The sequence below is a fragment of the Notothenia rossii genome (assembly GCF_949606895.1).
Source record: "Notothenia rossii genome assembly, chromosome: 10".
Lineage (NCBI taxonomy): Eukaryota > Metazoa > Chordata > Actinopteri > Perciformes > Nototheniidae > Notothenia > Notothenia rossii.
The window spans coordinates 15,119,713-15,137,878 of NC_136908.1; the positions used below are offsets into that span (position 1 = coordinate 15,119,713).

The following is an 18,166-nucleotide window of genomic DNA, read 5'->3' on the forward strand; positions in this document are numbered from 1 at the left end:
CTTCTCTGATTCCTACATTTACAAAATTGATAAAGCAATGATGTGTCTTTAGTGGTTGCAATTGCACTTAAAATGCAATGAAAAAGAGGGGGCAACCCAGAGGGAAATAGAGAAAGGAGAAGTTAGTGAAGGACATAAGAGAAGGTGACAGGGCTAGGTGGAGCTGAGATGCTCTTCACAGCATCATGCTAATGAGGAAGATGATTATGTCCCCCCCTCAGGCAGTGGAGGCAGACAGAGTGGGCGTGGGCGGGAGACCGCGAATGTGTTTCACTTCTGACCGTGTTGTGTGCGTGTACTTAAACTGAAGAGACAAAACCTGACCTTTTGGAAAGTTACTCTATTGTGTTGCTTTGCCATCTTAACTCTGTTTACACTTTATTAGGTACTTATTTACGAGTCATGTAGAAGCAGTCTGGGTGAAGAGGCATCACCGTTTATTCAAAGGTCAGAGGCAATCGTGTTCATGGGTTATAAAAACATGTGCGGCCACACACACTCATAATCATCAGTGCTCCTTATTTCCCTTCCTCCCAGCACACACACCCTCTCTCCCACCCCCCTCTCTCTGGTCCCCCTCCTCCCTCGCTCAGCAGCAGTGGTACGCTCCACTCGTCTTCTCTCTCTCTCTCTCTCTCACTCTCTCTCTCTCTCTCTCTCGCTCTCTCTCTCTCTCTCTATCTCTCTCTCTCTCCTCTGTCAGCCTCAGCAGTCCTCACACTGGAGCTAGACATTGGTGCAGCGCCCATACATACATGCACGTGTGTGTTTCGTGGGTGCAGGGATCTTAAGTACGCTCACCGTTTCGAGTGTGTGTGTGTGTGCCTGCCAGCTGATCTGCATGAGAATGTGTGTGTGAGCCTTTCTGGAGCCTCTTTTGTATGGAGGAGCATGTGTGCAGTGTGAGAGACAGCGTGAGGATGCGTGGTGGGCAGGTGTTGTTGTGATCGGTGGAGTTTTCGGTGTACTATCGTCGTGCCGTCTGCCTTCCCCTCCCTCCCTCCCTTTTGGTTCTCTAGTGAGGGCAACAAGCATCCTGCTGGGATGTCCACCACGCCTGGTGCAACAGACGGGAGCCAAAGGGACTCTTGTGAGTGACTTTTTGTTCTTCTTTTGTATTTGGGAGTGGTGATCTGTGTGTGATCAGTATGTTAAATATCTGTGTGACATAGGGATTGTTTTAAAGCAACCCTTTTTTGTCACTCCAAAATAGGCTTTTTATATTTAAGGAAGACCCCGGCCAAGACAGGAGGAGGACATCTATTTTCAAGGCAGTTTAACAACAAATACAGAAATAAAAGAATGCACTTCATATTAGCAGTAGGAATGTGAAGCGTGTGTAACAGTGGAAAGAGTGAGTGGGATTGAAGATGCCAAGAGTTTGATTGTGTAACACAGTATGGTCAAGGGAAGGTGATATCTACTTTATAAATAACGGGGGTAATGCCTGCTTGTGTTTGCATATTGGTTTAGTTGTTGGAAAGAGAGCTCGGGGAAGTGTGTAACGCGGTTTGTGGGAGCATGCGTTGCAGAGTGTGTTTACATATTCCCTGGAGCGTCTCCAGCTGTAGATCTATTTGAAAGGAGCTCTGATTGACAATGAGACCAGCTGTATCTGTTCAGTGAGAGGGATGAGCAGGTGACTTGCTGATGTTTTTCACTGCTGATGAACTGATGCGTACTTCATTTACAGCACAGCGTATGTCCATTTGAACTATTACCCCAAAACAAAAAGGTTATTGAAGAATGAAGTGCTACGTCTTCATTTCATTTCTTTGTTTCTTTTTAGCTCAATTAAGAAGTGAACAGGAAATATTATTCAGGTCGGCTTTTTGTAAGTAACTGTGTATCCAATTACTTTATGCTTGCTCTGTGTCTGAAGCAGAAACGTGGCATGGTAAACTGCAGGGATTAAGATAAAGCACTGCTTCAGTATAAAGTTATAGTTTGGAGTTCATTGGTTATTCAGTGGGCGAAAATGTGTAGGACTGCAGTTTTAATGTTTGACTACATTCTGGCCTCAAGCAACACACACACACACACACACACACACACACACACACACACACACACACACACACACACACACACACACACACACACACACACACACACACACACACACACACACACACACACACACACACACACACACACACACACACACACACATACACACGAAAGGATTGCTGTACTGTAAGTGGGTGATTGATAGAATGATCTGACTCATTTTGACTCATCTGAGAGCTCTGTGGGAACATACACAAAGCAAACCTTGCACACACACACATTCATATACACACACAGTCACACACAAATCGACCTAGACTGAGGCACAGATCACATCTGGGAAATTGTGTCTCTTTTATTGCTTTCATTATTATTGCACCATCCCCACTCCTCTTGCCTTCATTCCCCTTCTCCCCTCTGTTACTTTCAGGATGTTATTTACTGCCCAACCTTGCATATAACTCGCTTAGAAACCATTCGTGTGTCTGGGGTGATGAGTTAATGATCACACACTGATCAACCCGCCCACAGTAGATACATATTGTTTGTGTTTATGACTGTGGGCTTTTTGAAAAATAATTACATCATTGTTTGTTTAATTATTTGGCTGATTAACTAGCCAGCTTGTTGTTTTATAATTCCCTTTTCACTCTCACATGTTTATCTCTGCTGCTTCTCTTTGCGCTTGACTAGTTTGTTCCTTGTCAAGACGCATCCATCACATTACCTTCATATATAGCAGTGCATTCAAGTGGACATATCAAGTGCCTGCAGAGTACGATTACTGATTTTCTAACCGTTATGTTACATAAGCAAATGCAGCATCTGAGCAAACAAGTCCATAGTCTCGACTCTCATCTCGGCTCAACAGCAGACTGGAGAAGTCGAAGACTGAACAAAAGATAAGGAATGATTTAACCAAGAAGAAGAACAATATTTTTTGTCATTTTTCCATTTTACGAGTTGATTAATACTGGTGCCAATATCAAAGGAACATGCCAGAACAACGCCAGGGTAGCAAGAATAGGTAATGATATAAACTAATTAGAGCATCAAGTAGAAGGCTGATGGTGCTCATTTAGCTGATTAAAAAAGGCAAACTAATTCATTTTATTTGTACTTAATGCTATACTGATTGATACAAAGTAGAGCAAAGTTATGGACTATTTATGAACTAACATTTTTAGATGAGACAATCAGCAGTCTTTATTATCTCTGTTGTCTCTGAGCGCTGTATTACCACAGTGTTACGCTGGTGCAGAGCTCAGTTATTGTGTGTCCTCTGTAAAGGAGCAACAGCAGGCACCTGCCACTGAGATGGATGTGCTGTGTCATCACTTCTGCCAAATGATGGCTTGCTTCACCTCTCCTCTCTGCTCTTCTCCTTGTCTACTCCCCCCCACTCCCCTTCTCTTTTTTGTCCCCACCTTCATCTCCTTTGCGCCTGGTTTCTGTACACATCTGCTCTCTTCTCTTGCATCTCATCTGTTCCTTAATCTCCTCTTCTCTTATCCCACAGCCCTCCTCCTCCTCCTCCTCTCTTCTCCTTCTCGTCTCTGCTCTCCTCCTGTCTGGTTTATCTGGGTTCAAATGAAACTTTAATTGCATGTAAATCAAAACGCTGCAGATGTGATTAGTCTTTTGTGCTGCTTTAATGAGTGCGGGCTGGACTATTGGAATATGGTACAGTAGCTGGCTCCTGCACTGTCTCTGTAGGCTTCAGCCACAGGCAAACTCAACTTGTAATGCTGCCAGAAGAAAGCTTATCTTTCCTTGAAGAAGTTAAGTTTTCAGGGATGAAGCAAAGGAAAAAAATATTGCTGAGCGGAACAATCTGAGTGTGCTCTTTGAAAGTTCATTCCTCTTGCAGTTCTGCTCACTGCATGCAAATCTGTATAAATATGCAGCTCTATTCTTTTAGAATGATTCAATGGGTTATAAAAGTGCTCATTACAGCAGTTTATGTGTATAATGGTAGGCGTGTTTCACTTTTTTACATGTATTTCAATTGTAATAAGTCCGCTTATTCTGTTTCGAAATATTCAGCAGTAATAGAAAAGGTAACCATTTCTGAGATGTGACATGTAGCACATTGCACCAAAGTGCGTCCTATTTAATGTTCAACCTAATTTTTGCTAATAAGTGCAAACACATACAAAATAAGTAAGTGACTCGCATGTTGACTTTATAGCCAGTTTCTCCTGTGACTGATAGAATTTATGTGTGTGTAAGCAAACATTCACACATGTATCCATTCACACATAACCACAATGCGGTCAGCATATTGAAACATCCCTCACACAGCCTGTAAACACAGACGCTGTTTATGTAACCAGGCGATTCTTAATTTGTCTGTTCATTTTCAAGGAGGTCACGCTCCCTTTGAAGCCACTGGCGGAGGGTAAGACTGGGATTTGTGGCATTCATTTTCTCTAAAGATGGATTTTGTTGGAGAGATGAAGGAATCTGTGTTGTCAAAGGGTAAAGTCAAGGACAGAGCACGGCTTGATGTTTATAATTACATTTTACCCCGGCTTGTAACTTTCTTTTTGTTGCAAGTGACACAGAATTGTAATCCGACACTTATGCTGCAAAGTCATAATTGAGTTTCATGTGCACTATAAAAATAAATAAAAATCATGCTCACACTGTTACATAAGCAATACATGTGTGCCGTTACAGAAAAGTTGCTTCTTTATGCCGTTAATTTTGGCCATGTTCATAAACAAGGTTTTATTCAGATGCTGATTCCTAAAGTAAGAACAGAACTTGGTAAAACAGCTTTTAAATATACTGCCCCCTCTGCTTGGAGTAATGTACAGAAGGAGCTGAAACTCTCAGATTGTATCACTATGGGGGAATTCAAGTCCATCTTAGAGGACAGAGAACAAGAAACCATATAGATGTGAGTGCTCTTACATCCCAAAATTGATGTCGTTTTACATTTTGCCAGTTTTTAATGATTTTTAATAATTTCTTTTATTTTGCATATTGACTGGCTAATGTGCCATTTCATTTGTGTTTCACAGCTGTATTTCTCTGCCTGTATTGTCTGTGTTCATCTGTTGTAACTTTGTTCATGCTGCCCTTCTTGGCCAGGTCGCTCTTGGAAAAGAGATTTGAATCTCAATGAGTCTTTACCTGGTTAAATAAAGGATATACTGTATAAACACATTTATCATAACCTATTACTGGAATCTTTTTCAATGCTTTTCTGCTTATACTGTTTACTTTCTTTCCCTTTGGGGAGTGCAATTATGTCAGGGTTAGACACGTTGTCCCTCTTCACTTGTGTCCCTGTCCCCTTTTCACAATTTCCACCCTATTCTAAGGGGAAGCATTTACGCAATGTGGTGCCTTTTCATCTCAGTTTCTTACTTTGTATTTCTTCACCCCTTTCTCTTTTACTATTTTAGTAGAGTGCATGTACGTAGACATGTTGTTCCTCTCTTCCTCTGTTTCTTACTTCTCTTTTCCTACCCCTGTTTCTCAGACCTATCCTAAGGGAGTTGACACGTTGTGCCTCTTCACTTTTACTTTCTAAGGGTCAAAGTTCATATGGCGAGGGATTCCTTTGAGCGACAAGCGCCGACCCGTGCCTTACCTTAGACTTCTAATAGAACTGCTCGGGTCTTGATATATTGAGTGGGGAAGTTCAGGAGATATCTGCTAAAAAAAGAAATGAGGAACGCTTCACGAATTTGGAACATGGATAATTGGATAATGTTCTATTCAAATATATAATGTCCATCTATCTATTTCTTGATACCAACTCGTGCCTAAGAGTTGCAGGAATAATCTGCCAGGCAATTTATAGTTTGTTGACAGATGACACATCCTTTCTCCCTTTAGTTCTCCCCCCTTGGGGTTGTCCTTCCGACTCTCACTCCAACTTGTGCCCACCTCTTTCTTCCTCTCTGTACGGCAGGCAGAGCACACCTGGCCTGACAGGTGTTGTTGGAAAGCCCAGAGTATGTTGACTCCTCTCTCAATGTTCACATTGTTTACTCATCTGTACTACTGCCAGGGTTTCCAAACCATCGCTACACTAAGATCATCCCTGCTCAATTAGATTAGGAGAAGATGCTCTGGGATTCAGGATGTTACAAAGAGTGCCACGGAGGGAGAAAGAGAGTGGAGCGACAAAGAGAGGAAGAGAAGATTAAAGACTCTAAGAGGGAGAAAGGCGACGAGAAAGAGAAGGTGGTTGAATAAAAGAAAGAAGAGAGAGATGTAAAAAAGGACTGCAGAGCAAAGAAAAAAGCCAGTAGAGAATTAGAGAGCAGTGCATCAGAGGAGGGGTAACATGAAGAATGCAAAGACAGCAGGTGCTGGATGAAGGAGAATGGGTGAAGAGACTGAAAGTGGGTGACTTGAGGATAATAAAAAGAGAATATTGGTAAAGATGGAGAATTAAAAAGACTAAGCCAAACTGAAAAGCACATTTCAGATGGTGAAAAGAATAATAAAAAGACACAGGAGAGGGTCTGTCTGGGAGTCTACTAATTGGTAGGGGGCTGTTGTTGTGCAGCAGAGAATCAATAGCCTCTACTATCTGGAAGACAGAATGTTCAATTTGTTTTAATTAATGAAATTAAAAAACAGAAAGGAAGGATTGTGCCAAATACAATATGTGCTGTAATTATTTGATCTGCTACACATTGTTTGAGGTTTTGGCTCTACATGCTCAGAAATGTTCAAGGGATTTTCAATACTACATCCCGTTTCATGGCAAGTTCACTTCACAGTAAAGTGAAATATTTCACAGTGAAAATAAAGTGTCATCAACCAGCGTTTCAGACAGGGAAACCGGGGCATTAAAGACAGCAATAAGGCTTCTGTTTATTTTTATTATTTTATTATCTTTGCTTTGTAATGTCTGTTGTAAAATTGTATAATGTGTCTTTAATGTATTTATTCCTAAAAAGTCTTTTAATTTGTTTTGTAAAGCACTTTGAATTGTCGCGTACAGAAAAGTGCTATATAAATAAACTTGCCTTGCCTTGCCTAAACACACTGATCATATCTTGACCTATAAGTAGAAAATAATGGAGCTATTGGAGCTAGGCTTTACCGGCCTGTGAAAAGAATATGTTGTGAACTATGAACAGCACTGGTGATGAGACTGATTTGTTTACCTGTTCGCTTGAGCCTTGGCATATAAGCAAGATACAAACCATGGATCCATCAAGTAAGTTTAGTATGAAACTTTTCAGGGTTTTTTGTAGATGTGAATCACCTGGGAAAAAGTCAATCGGAAAGTCTGTTTTCAACCGACTTTAATTACCTAGCTAGTGTTGATCAAATCACCAACTGTTGTGATTTCAGCTGGTAAAATGTATGGTTTCTGGAGAACATGAATCCTGCTTTTGCCTACCTTCGTCTGAAATCAAGGATTCATTGTTTGAAAAGTGGTGAATCTGCCACCTGCTGTCATTGTGCTGTGTGAGAACTGGCACAAGCAACAGTAATAAAGGGGGCGGGACTTAGCGACAGTCTTTTCCTGATTCAGAATAAAGTCCTCCCAGGGTCCACATGACTTGGAACATTATTAGAAATACGCATGCCCCTTAGAGAAAGACTTATGTTGCTTTTGTTCAAAATGCCGAAGATCACTTTAACCCGGTCATACATCAATTAACTAAACAACAATGGTGGAAAACCTTGTCTTCAGTATCACAGCTACAAATAAACTCCCACTGCGCATCACGCTGAGGAAATTAAGCTCCGAGCTGTGCAGCATGACAGAAGAATGAATACTCCACAAGGAGCGTAATGATTGTAATTAAAGGGACAATAGTGACTGGTGTATCATTTTACACACAGGGTTATGGCAGTTGTTTTGTTATAAGGGTGGCCCCAGTCACTGCAGTGATAAAGTTAGAGGGATACATCGTAATTTAGATCTGTCAGATGATTTCAAACACCCCCTGGAATATGCCTGGGGATGATATGAAACAGACTGACATACAATATACTGCACACACAAACACATACAGACGTCTATCCATCAAAATGCAAATGGAAAAAAGAAGCAGATATAATCAGTGCTTTTGTTTCAAATCCTGGACACAGACGGATGAGAAATTGCATTTTCCATCCCTGTGTGATGCACCTCAGCAGGTGGGCTATCCTTTATTTTTCTCTCCTCTCCTCTCACTCTTGGGAAATGGAGAAAAAAGTAATCGTGTGGTCCGACAGCCAGAAAGTTGCACTAATTGGGTCCATGGTTGAACAGACAGTATTTACAGTCTCAGACAGAGAGGGAGTCTGGTGAAGATGTTATACTGTTGTGTTCTGTGAGTTTAATGTTGTCTCACGTGTTTCTTTGCATTTGTGCTTCTGTCATATTCCTACTTAAGCATTATTTATGGATTTGTCTACATGACAGGACTGCTGTGCCCTCAGGCTGCCTCTCTTCTACCTGTACTCTCCCTTTGTCCTCTACCCCCCGCCTCTTGCCTTATGTAAGGGTAAATAACTCCAGTCAGCCAGACACAGATAACCCCTCAAGGACCTCTCGTTTGAACCGAGGTCATACAGTAGATAGACCGCATCTTTTCCCTTCTCCCCCTTCTCCCTTTTTCTGTCTCTGACTCTCGTAGTCCTAGTGCACATCTGTATGAGTGACTATGACTCTGCATGTATTATATTCTAATGAAATGATCAACGTCTGGGTTTGTTTTGATTTCCCGGCATCACATATTCCCAGATTTGTGAGTGCTGTGTGTACCTGTGTGTGTGGAAACAACAACACCAAAAGATGCAGTAGGACAGGTTGCTGTCAGGGGGGAGCGGGGGCTTTCCCGCTGTGTGGCCAGGTGATGCTGTGCGGTCAAACTAGAAGTCAGGTACAACAAAAACAACAGATGGATTTCCAATACAGCATCATCACTGGGCCAACAATCGAGTTTTTCGGGCCTAGGTGCAATGCTTTCACTAAAATGCACCTGCCTTGAAGGATTGGAAAAAACACTACCTCACATTGACTGTATAATATTTTCCAAAGTATATTCAGATTGCCATAATGAAAAAAACATATATGTATCTTTAAATAATGCACATATTTGACTGGACTCGCCACATAAGATTATACATATTATTGCAGCATTTCTTTCTTAAATACTGGCTCCAAGGTTTTAGCAGTGCGGTGAAAAACTGCTTTTGATTTAGAGGTGAGACTGACGTAACATGGAGCTGCAAGGGCACTCAGGTATAATTCTTCAGACTGCAGTATTGGACCACATGATCATGATGCAGTAGCAGTAGCCCTAGCCTAGGGCATACAGTACTTAGCACGCCCAATGGCATTAAAGTAAAATATCATATCATATGAAACAAAGGAGTACAGTAAGGATGAACTTCATGACCCGGGGAGGTTATCTCTCCCAAACCAAGTTCAAGGCTTTCCACAATTCATACTGTGACTAACAAGAGGGCACACTTTGACTGCAGATAAATAAGGAAGAAAGCAACCGAAGAGGGATGAGGAGAACTTGTGATAAATACGCAGTGACAGAGAAGAGAAGTGTAGCTTGGCCAAACAAAGAGATGTTGCTGATAGCTTTTGATACCTCTGTCAGGTTCTAACAAAAACACCCTTGAAATATTTAGTGGAAGACTTCAGTGCCAGATGAGAAGAACAAGCTCTCTGCCCAAGAGTTCACCTGGAGAGCTGAAAGTGTTGACTGACAGGACGTCTCCTTTTTGAAGTTTCACATTATTGCCCTGACACTTTCAAATCAATAACTGGAAATGTAGAGTGTAGCGTTTTCAAGTATAGCAGTCATAAGGCTGAACAAAGAGTTATTTGTCTTTGGAACACAGCCCTTTCCTTTTATCTTATGACATGTCAATTGCAGCTAAGTGCACAGAAGACATGCTTCTTAATGATTTCTGCTGTAAGGTAGAGCACTTACGACAATGAGGGCCTCAGTTTGAACGGCAACAAAACTCAGAGCATGATATCGTTTATTGTAGCAACATAATGGTTTTCTGGCTCTCTGTTGTGCCTTAGAGTTTTCTAAATCTTCATGGTGTTGTGGGAGGTTTTGTGCAAATGTCAGCCATGTGGACAATGTTGTGAACATCCTGTCAGCCTCACCTTAAGGCGATCTGTTGATTGATATATAGAAACTGTGCTGTGTTGGAGAAACATAAAAGCCATTCTTATGTTCTTTGAACCACCTGGATAAGATGTGCATTTCCCTGCCAGTAGCCATTGGAAGAAAAGTTTAAATTTAAATGGATATCCTGGAGGGGGTTTATGCAGTTTCTCAAACTTCTGGCCTTTTCCATGCTTTGCTTCACAAATTATATACGAGGTAAAAACGTTTTAGAGACTTTGGGTTTTCATGTGTGATAAGTGTGCCCACTGTAGCCTCATGTTTTTATTGTTAGCAGTTGTGCTGAACCTTTACTGAGCTTATCGCCAACAGCTCTATGTAGTATCCTTTGTCTTTAAGCATTTTTTACCCACAATACCGCAGACGACCGGATGAGTTCAGCTGTCTTGCATCATTTTTGGAATACAGTACTATTTTTAAACTCTTAGGCTTCATGAACTTGCACCACACCGTGTAAAAAGAAGCTTGAAAATGCACCACGACTGCTGGAATGTTTTCTCTAAAAGGAACTGAAAGAGAAGCATGTCCTAAAGTTTATAAACTATGTAATAACTCTAGGTCAGGGGTGGGGAACCTTTTTCCTCTCAAGGGCCATTTCAATTTTTTAAACATCCTCTGAGGGCCGTACAAATTATTGACCTCTGCTTAAAAATACTCAAATCACAGCCCATTCATTTCGCCTTTCTTTCATGCCGTGCAAAGAAAAAGCAAACTCTTAATCCAGATATTTTACCATGACTCATGCATGCATTCACGTGCACGGTTGTGGCATGACCACCAAAACAGAAAGTATATTGGACACAAGATATGTGCAAATGTATTTCGTTTCCTATCCATGTTGACGTGATTTACTGGTGGGGGGGACCTAACCTCCTCTAGGGGGGTCCTCACCTCCCCGGGAAGTTTTTTTTTTTAAATGTTGAAGTTAAAAGCATCAATCTGGTGCACTTTGAGAGCAACATTAGGAGATCTATGGATAGATCTCTCAACATCCATATGAAACAGAACTGGAAGCAGATGTATTTTTCTTTATGGATATTTTACAAATCACTCAGCTTTCAAACTGTATTCTTGTTTATTAATAACAACTTTTATTTGCTGTCATATAGTATTTTATACCTGTTTACTTTATTCTCTTGTTTTTTATAACTATAATGATCATATAAAGATGTGCCTTTACCTCACTGGTTGGAGAAAAAGCTTCTTATATTCGTTAGCATAGCTAGCTAACCAGATGCTAATAACAACAAAGTTATTGACTGTATGATCAGTATGACAGATGAACAGATCGCCACTGGGCTTTCAACTAAAGACACAGCCACGCAGAAACTGCGGCATGTGTACTGCTCCTTATGGGTACTACAATTTTTGGAAGTGCCGAAGTGACGTTCTGGTGCTCCCCTGCCATGCTCCCCTGTCAGACGAGACATATACCACGTGATGACACGTTAGGCTCGTGTTGTGTTCAAGGACCCTGACCTTGGCCAGGAAGTGCCTGTTTAATTTTTTTGCGGTCTAGATTTCTTTAATTTTTTTCTTTTTTGCGTGTGTTTATAAATTACCTCGAGGGCCGTAGCAAATGGTCTCAGGGGCCGTATACGGCCCGGGGGCCGGAGGTTCCCCACCCCTGCTCTAGGTCATGAACAAAAAGTTGTAGATGTAAATAGAATATGAGGTGTTCCTCACACACAGAATGTCTCAGTGTCTCCCTCCCGTTGACTCTCCACAGGATGACAGTAGGCCGGCTCTTAGGGACAGGAAGGAATCTTATTTATAGATTCATACAATAGCTCCATTGTCCCACTTGGCTGCCTCTTACACACATTTCCACCCCCTACCACCTATAGCTGGAAGCTCCTCTGTTGATGCTGAGCCACGCAAGTAGGAAATGATGTTGTTAAAGAAAGGCAAAGGTTAGGGGAGGTAAAGGTCCAAGAAAAAGACACAAATGTAAATGTTTCTTCTATGAGATGAGAGTGACATGAATATTGATGGTAAGCCTGAAAAATAAAAAGTGAGCTATGGAATTGAAGATAACAAAACAATAAAATGGAACAAGGTAATATTTGTTTTGGGTATAATTTAGTTGAATTTAAATACAATGAGTGTGTTACAAATAATACCACTCAATATTGCACACTGTGTTCCGAGACATGATGTCTCTTATAACTTGTTCTTTTCAAAACTTAACACAGACACTATCTCTCAGTCTTTTCACTTTGTTGTAAAAACCAAACTAGGTCTTTGTGAAATCTAGTTCAGAGATGACTAAGGTTTTCAGACAGTTAAACAGTTCAAAGAAATGTGGGGAGTGAGCCAAAATGATTGGGTTAGATACATATATCTATATCAGCAGTAGCCATGGGTTTAACATACATTTAAACTTAGTTAACAATTGTTGACATATTTGTCTTTAAATTACCCATAACATTTTACACAAACGATTACCAAAAAGAAGCACCATACAGTAACAACAGATTTCAGTGTTAACTCCAACAAAAATACATTTGTTGCTCTGTACCAACCTACCTGATTTAACTTTAAATAATAAAACAGCCATGTTGCACATATGCCCAACCACCTGCTCGAGGTTTTCACTTCAGCAAGACACCTTTCATATACCAATCTATTATTTATCAGATGCTCTAAATGAAACAGCTGCATACTGTTCTTGTGCACCTACACTGAACAAAAATATAAACGCAACACTTTTGTTTTTGCTCCCATTTTTCATGAGATGAACTCAAAGATCTAAAACATTTTCTATATACACAAAATAACCATTTCTCTCAAATATTGTTACACAAATCTGAAAAAAATCTGTGATAGTGAGCACTTCTCCTTTGCAGAGATAATCCATCCCACCTCACAGGTATGGCATATCAAGATGCTGATTAGACAGCATGATTATTGTGCCTTAGGCTGGCCACAATAAAAGGCCACTCTGAAACGTGCAGTTTTGCTTTATTGGGGGGGGTCTGGGGAGGTCCGAAAACCAGTCAGTATCTGGTGTGACCACCATTTGCCTCACGCAGTGCAGCACATCTCCTTCGCATAGAGTTGATCAGGTGGTTGATTGTGGCCTGTGGAATGTTGGTCCACTCCTCTTCAATGGCTGTGCAAAGTTGCTGGATATTGGCAGGAACTGGAACACGCTGTCGTATACGCCGATCCAGAGCATCCCAAACATGCTCAATGGGTGACATGTTAGGGTTAGGGTTAGGGTTTAACCCTAGGGTTTTCGGACCCCCCCAGACCCCCCCAATAAAGCAAAACTGCACGTTTCAGAGTGGCCTTTTATTGTGGCCAGCCTAAGGCACACCTGTGCAATAATCATGCTGTCTAATCAGCATCTTGATATGCCACTCCTGTGAGGTGGGATGGATTATCTCGGCAAAGGAGAAGTGCTCACTATCACAGATTTGTGAACAATATTTGAGAGAAATGGTTATTTTGTGTATAAAGAAAATGCTTTAGATCTTTGAGTTCATCCATGAAAAATGGGAGCAAAAACAAAAGTGTTGCATTTATATTTTTGTTCAGTGTATTTTGGCTCTCACTCTAACATGAGTACTGATGAAACATTCATCAAATGCACAGTGTGGTAAATGTACAGCATAAAAAAAAACAAGACGATGGGATATACAGGACTGTCTCAGAAAATTAGAATATTGTGATAAAGTTCTTTATTTTCTGTAATGCAATTAAAAAAACAAAAATGTCATACATTCTGGATTCATTACAAATCAACTGAAATATTGCAAGCCTTTTATTATTTTAATATTGCTGATTATGGCATACAGCTTAAGAAAACTCAAAAATCCTATCTCAAAAAATTAGAATAGTTCCTCAGACCAAGTAAAAAAAAAAGATTTATAACAGCAAAACACAATCAAACATTTGAAAATGTCCATTAATGCACTCAGTACTTGGTTGGGAATCCTTTTGCACGGATTACTGCATCAATGCGGCGTGGCATGGAGGCAATCAGCCTGTGGCATTGCTGAGGTGTTATGGATGCCCAGGATGCTTCAATAGCGGCCTTTAGCTCATTAGCATTGTTGGGTCTGGTGTCTTTCAGCTTCTTCTTCACAATACCCCACATATTCTCTATGGGGTTCAGGTCAGGGGAATTTGCAGGCCAATCGAGGACAGTAATGCCATGGTCAGTACACCAGTTACTGGTGGTTTTGGCACTGTGGGCAGGTGCCAGATCATGCTGGAAAATGAATTCCTCATCTCCATAGAGCTTTTCAGCAGACGGAAGCATGTAGTGCTCTAAAATCTCTTGGTACACAGCTGCATTTACTCTGGGCTTGATGAAACACAGTGGACCAACACCAGCAGCTGACATGGCTCCCCAAACCATCGCTGACTGTGGGAACTTCACACTGGATTTCAAGCAACTTGGATTTTGCTCCTCTCCAGCCTTTCTCCAGACTCTGGCGCCTTGACTTCCAAATGAAATACAAAACTTGCTTTCGTCTGAAAAGAGGACTTTGGACCACTGTGCAACTGTCCAGTGCTTCTTTTCCTTAGCCCAAGTCAGACGCCTCTTCCGTTGTCTTGAGTTCAGAAGTGGCTTGACCATGGGAATACGGCTATTGTAGCCCATTTCCCGGACACGTCTGTGAACAGTGACTTTTGATACCTGGACTCCAGCTTCAGTCCACTGTCTTTGAAGCTCCCCCAAATTCTGCAAGCGACTCTTCTTCACAATGCTGTTAAGGCTGCGGTCATCTCTCTTGGTTGTGCAGCGTTTCCTGCCACATTTCCCCCTTCCAACAGACTTTTTGTGGATGTGCTTTGAAACTGCACTCTGTGAACAGCTTGCTCTTTGAGAAATTTATTTTTGTGTCTTACCCTCCTGATGGAGGGTGTCAATGACGGTCCTCTGGACAGCAGTCAGATCAGCAGTCTTCCCCATACTTGTGATTTAGTTTACTGAACCAAGCTGAGTGTTTTTCAAGGCTCAGGAAACCCTTGCAGGTGTTTCGAGTTAATTAGACGATTCAAGTGATTCGTTGAACACCCTACTAGTATACTTTTTCATGATATTCTAATATTTAGAGATAGGATATTTGAGTTTTCTTAAGCTGTATGCCATAATCAGCAATATTAAAATAATAAAAGGCTTGCAATATTTCAGTTGATTTGTAATGAATCCAGAATGTATGACATTTTTGTTTTTTTAATTGCATTACAGAAAATAAAGAACTTTATCACAATATTTTAATTTTCTGAGACAGTCCTGTACGTACAGAAGGAGACTTAGCGTCTTTTTTTCTTTGATGAAATGTTAGACCCACACATTATTAAATGAAGCACCTCCTATCAAGTTGATCTAGCTGGCATCTGTTTTAAAGATGGGAAACATTTGACTTTGTCAAGGTTACTAAAATGTGAACCGGCTCCACTCTTACAGCTCTCCCCAAGGAGATTTCAATATTTGGATGCCTTTGTCATCCCACACTGTGCACACGCTTCACTGAACATGCTCTGTTTTGTGCTGTCTTAACTGTGCTATACTAACCAGGTGAGGAGCAAGGCAAGCCCCCAATCCTGGTCTTCAATAATATGTTGTCTAGAAAACTCTGCATGGCTCAGTTATTATTTATACCATACAGCACACTACAGCATATACTGGTTACCTCCTGGTCTACTCGACAGTGTTGACGTGAGGGAGCTGAGTTTTTATTGTGCTGGAAGTTCAAGTTTTGTCTCACAGCTTTAGATGCATATCAGCCCACGTCTCTGTCTCCTGCAGCTCTCCTCCTTCACTGCTTAGTAGAATAAAAAAAATATAGGAAAAAGCGAAAGGGTCGTTGTTGAGAGGCGTCTTCACTGAGGATTTTGCTGATGTAAAGCTGTATTTCTCGCGGTTAGGAGATAAGAGGAGATTCCTGCATAATGCATCAAAGCCTGTGTGAATGTTCTAGCAATCTCACACACTTACTGTATAACGGCAAAGATAAACAGTTTGGTGCGTGTCTCAAATAAATGTGAACATTGGATGGGAATATCTATGTGCATGAAACTCAATTGCAAACAGCTTGTTCACTTAGAGATGATCATGCTTCACTCTTTGAACCACAGGCCATAAGACTGTTAAACACCTGAACTAAGAACATCCATAACATTCACCCTGTTTGCAACTTACACATTATGTATCACTTAGACTCTTATGGCACTACTTCTATTATATGTTATTGTATTTACTTGCACTATTTTGTGTGTGTTATTGTGTTGCACTGTTGCAGGAGCCTGGGACCTACAATTTTCCTCGACATAACTACACTGTAGCTATGTACGCATGATAATAAAAGCCTTGAATCTTCAGAAACAGAAATCTTTAAATGTGATGCAGGAATAACCCTGAAACTCGGGTTAGATGCTCAAAACACCCGAAGGCATGTGTGCACTATGGTTTCTCCTTTTCTGACATTTGTTATTTTCACCTACTGGATCCTTAGATTGTGCCTGTGTACCTATATTTACCTGCTTCCTTTTCGTGCATATCGGATTGGCCAGGTTTAATCATTCACAAGCACACATTTATTATTACGTTGCCCATCATTAAACACGACATCACCGTTATCTGTGAGTAAAGCTCATTCAATGCAAGCAATTACCCTGTTAGAACTGCCTCTCTTCCTCACTTGTTCTCCCCCTCCTCCTCCTTTCACCTCTCACTCAACCTCTATTAACAGTTCGCAGAGGTTTTGATGATGTGAGCATTTTGAATTGTCTTGGGGAGCCGCGCAATTTGTTAAATCTGTTTCCAGCTTTACAGCGTGACACATCTGTACCATGCGTGCTATTGTTAAAGCCTTTGTGAAGTTATAAATTGCATCCAGCTCCGCTTTAGTTCGATTCCTCGTTGTCAGGTGCTTAGAGCCCATTGGCTGAACGCTGATTTATTTGGCAGCTCACAAATTATTTTCCTCCTATATTTATCTCTGAGTGCAGGGATGGATACGGAACATTTATTTTTTCATTATTCATTAAGACACATTTAATCCCCGTTTGAAAGGATGGGTTTAGCAGCATTTGAATGGCAAATGAAGCAGGACTGGAACTGCAACATTTTGATTAGCCCAAGAATTCAATTTCCACATATTAGGTAACACCATTTATCACCCATGCCTCAAACATAAGTTGCAGTGGCTTCTCGGATTGTAAAATGGTGTATTTTCAATATCCTTATAGGACTCAGAAAGTGAAGGAAGAAGAAGTTAGCTAAAGCAGTGTCAGTGAACACAGGGAGGACATTTTGTTGGCAAACATGACACGTTTCTGAGCAGATAGTGAGAGCTGGGCAGTTTGACAGGTGGGACAGGAAATGGCAGACCTCTGACAACAGATAGACTTTCCCTTTTTACTCCTCGTCCTCCTTGATGGATGGACCCTCTATTTGACAATGTTCTGTCAGGAGCTGCCAGATGAAACAACTCGCCGGTTATCAAGATAAATGGGTTCAAGGACACAGAACCATGTTAGACATGAGCGTCATGTTGAGTCATTTGCGCGTGACTTAAGATGTAAGTTGGTGTTTTATTTAAATGTCATAATTGTAACCATGCTGTCATCTCGTATCTTATAAACATGTTGCAAATAATTCATGTATTTATGTTACCGTCAGCTATTATGTATATAATGATTTGACCATAAGATTTTTGGTTGCGCACATTTATATATATTTCATTTTTCATTTTTCATGACATCTACTTTCTAAACTGAGTTTTTTTATTTTACTTTAAGTTGTTTGAGTTGTACAAAGCCTCCATTTATTCACTCTGATAAATTGAAAGTGGCTTTTTGTCAAGCATTCAATATTCAATTTAATTCAAGACTTTATTGTCATGTGCACTTTAGCTACAGTGTAGATATGGCAATGAAAAAGTGAAGTCACAGGCTCCTCCAACAGTGCAACATGATTATATATATATGCAGATAAGCATAATAGAGTATATCGTATATATCGTATTCCTCGTTTCCCTGCATGGTGTATACATTCTTAAACCCAGCTA

At 40.8% G+C, this 18,166-nt stretch overlaps 1 protein-coding gene across 2 annotated transcripts in view; it reads left to right on the plus strand.

Annotated features, from left to right (window-relative positions):
* Positions 1-695: 695 nt before the first annotated feature.
* The window catches only part of dtnbp1b (dystrobrevin binding protein 1b), a 37,372-nt gene continuing 19,901 nt past the window's right edge, over positions 696-18,166 (plus strand). Inside the window, exon 1 of one of the 2 annotated variants that reach the window (XM_079655314.1) lies at positions 696-1,090. In XM_079655314.1, the coding sequence (XP_079511440.1) occupies positions 1,045-1,090 (46 nt within the window). In that variant the 5' untranslated portion in view covers positions 696-1,044. The remainder of the gene's footprint in view (positions 1,091-18,166) is intronic. The other variant, XM_079655312.1, reaches the window with a different exon arrangement.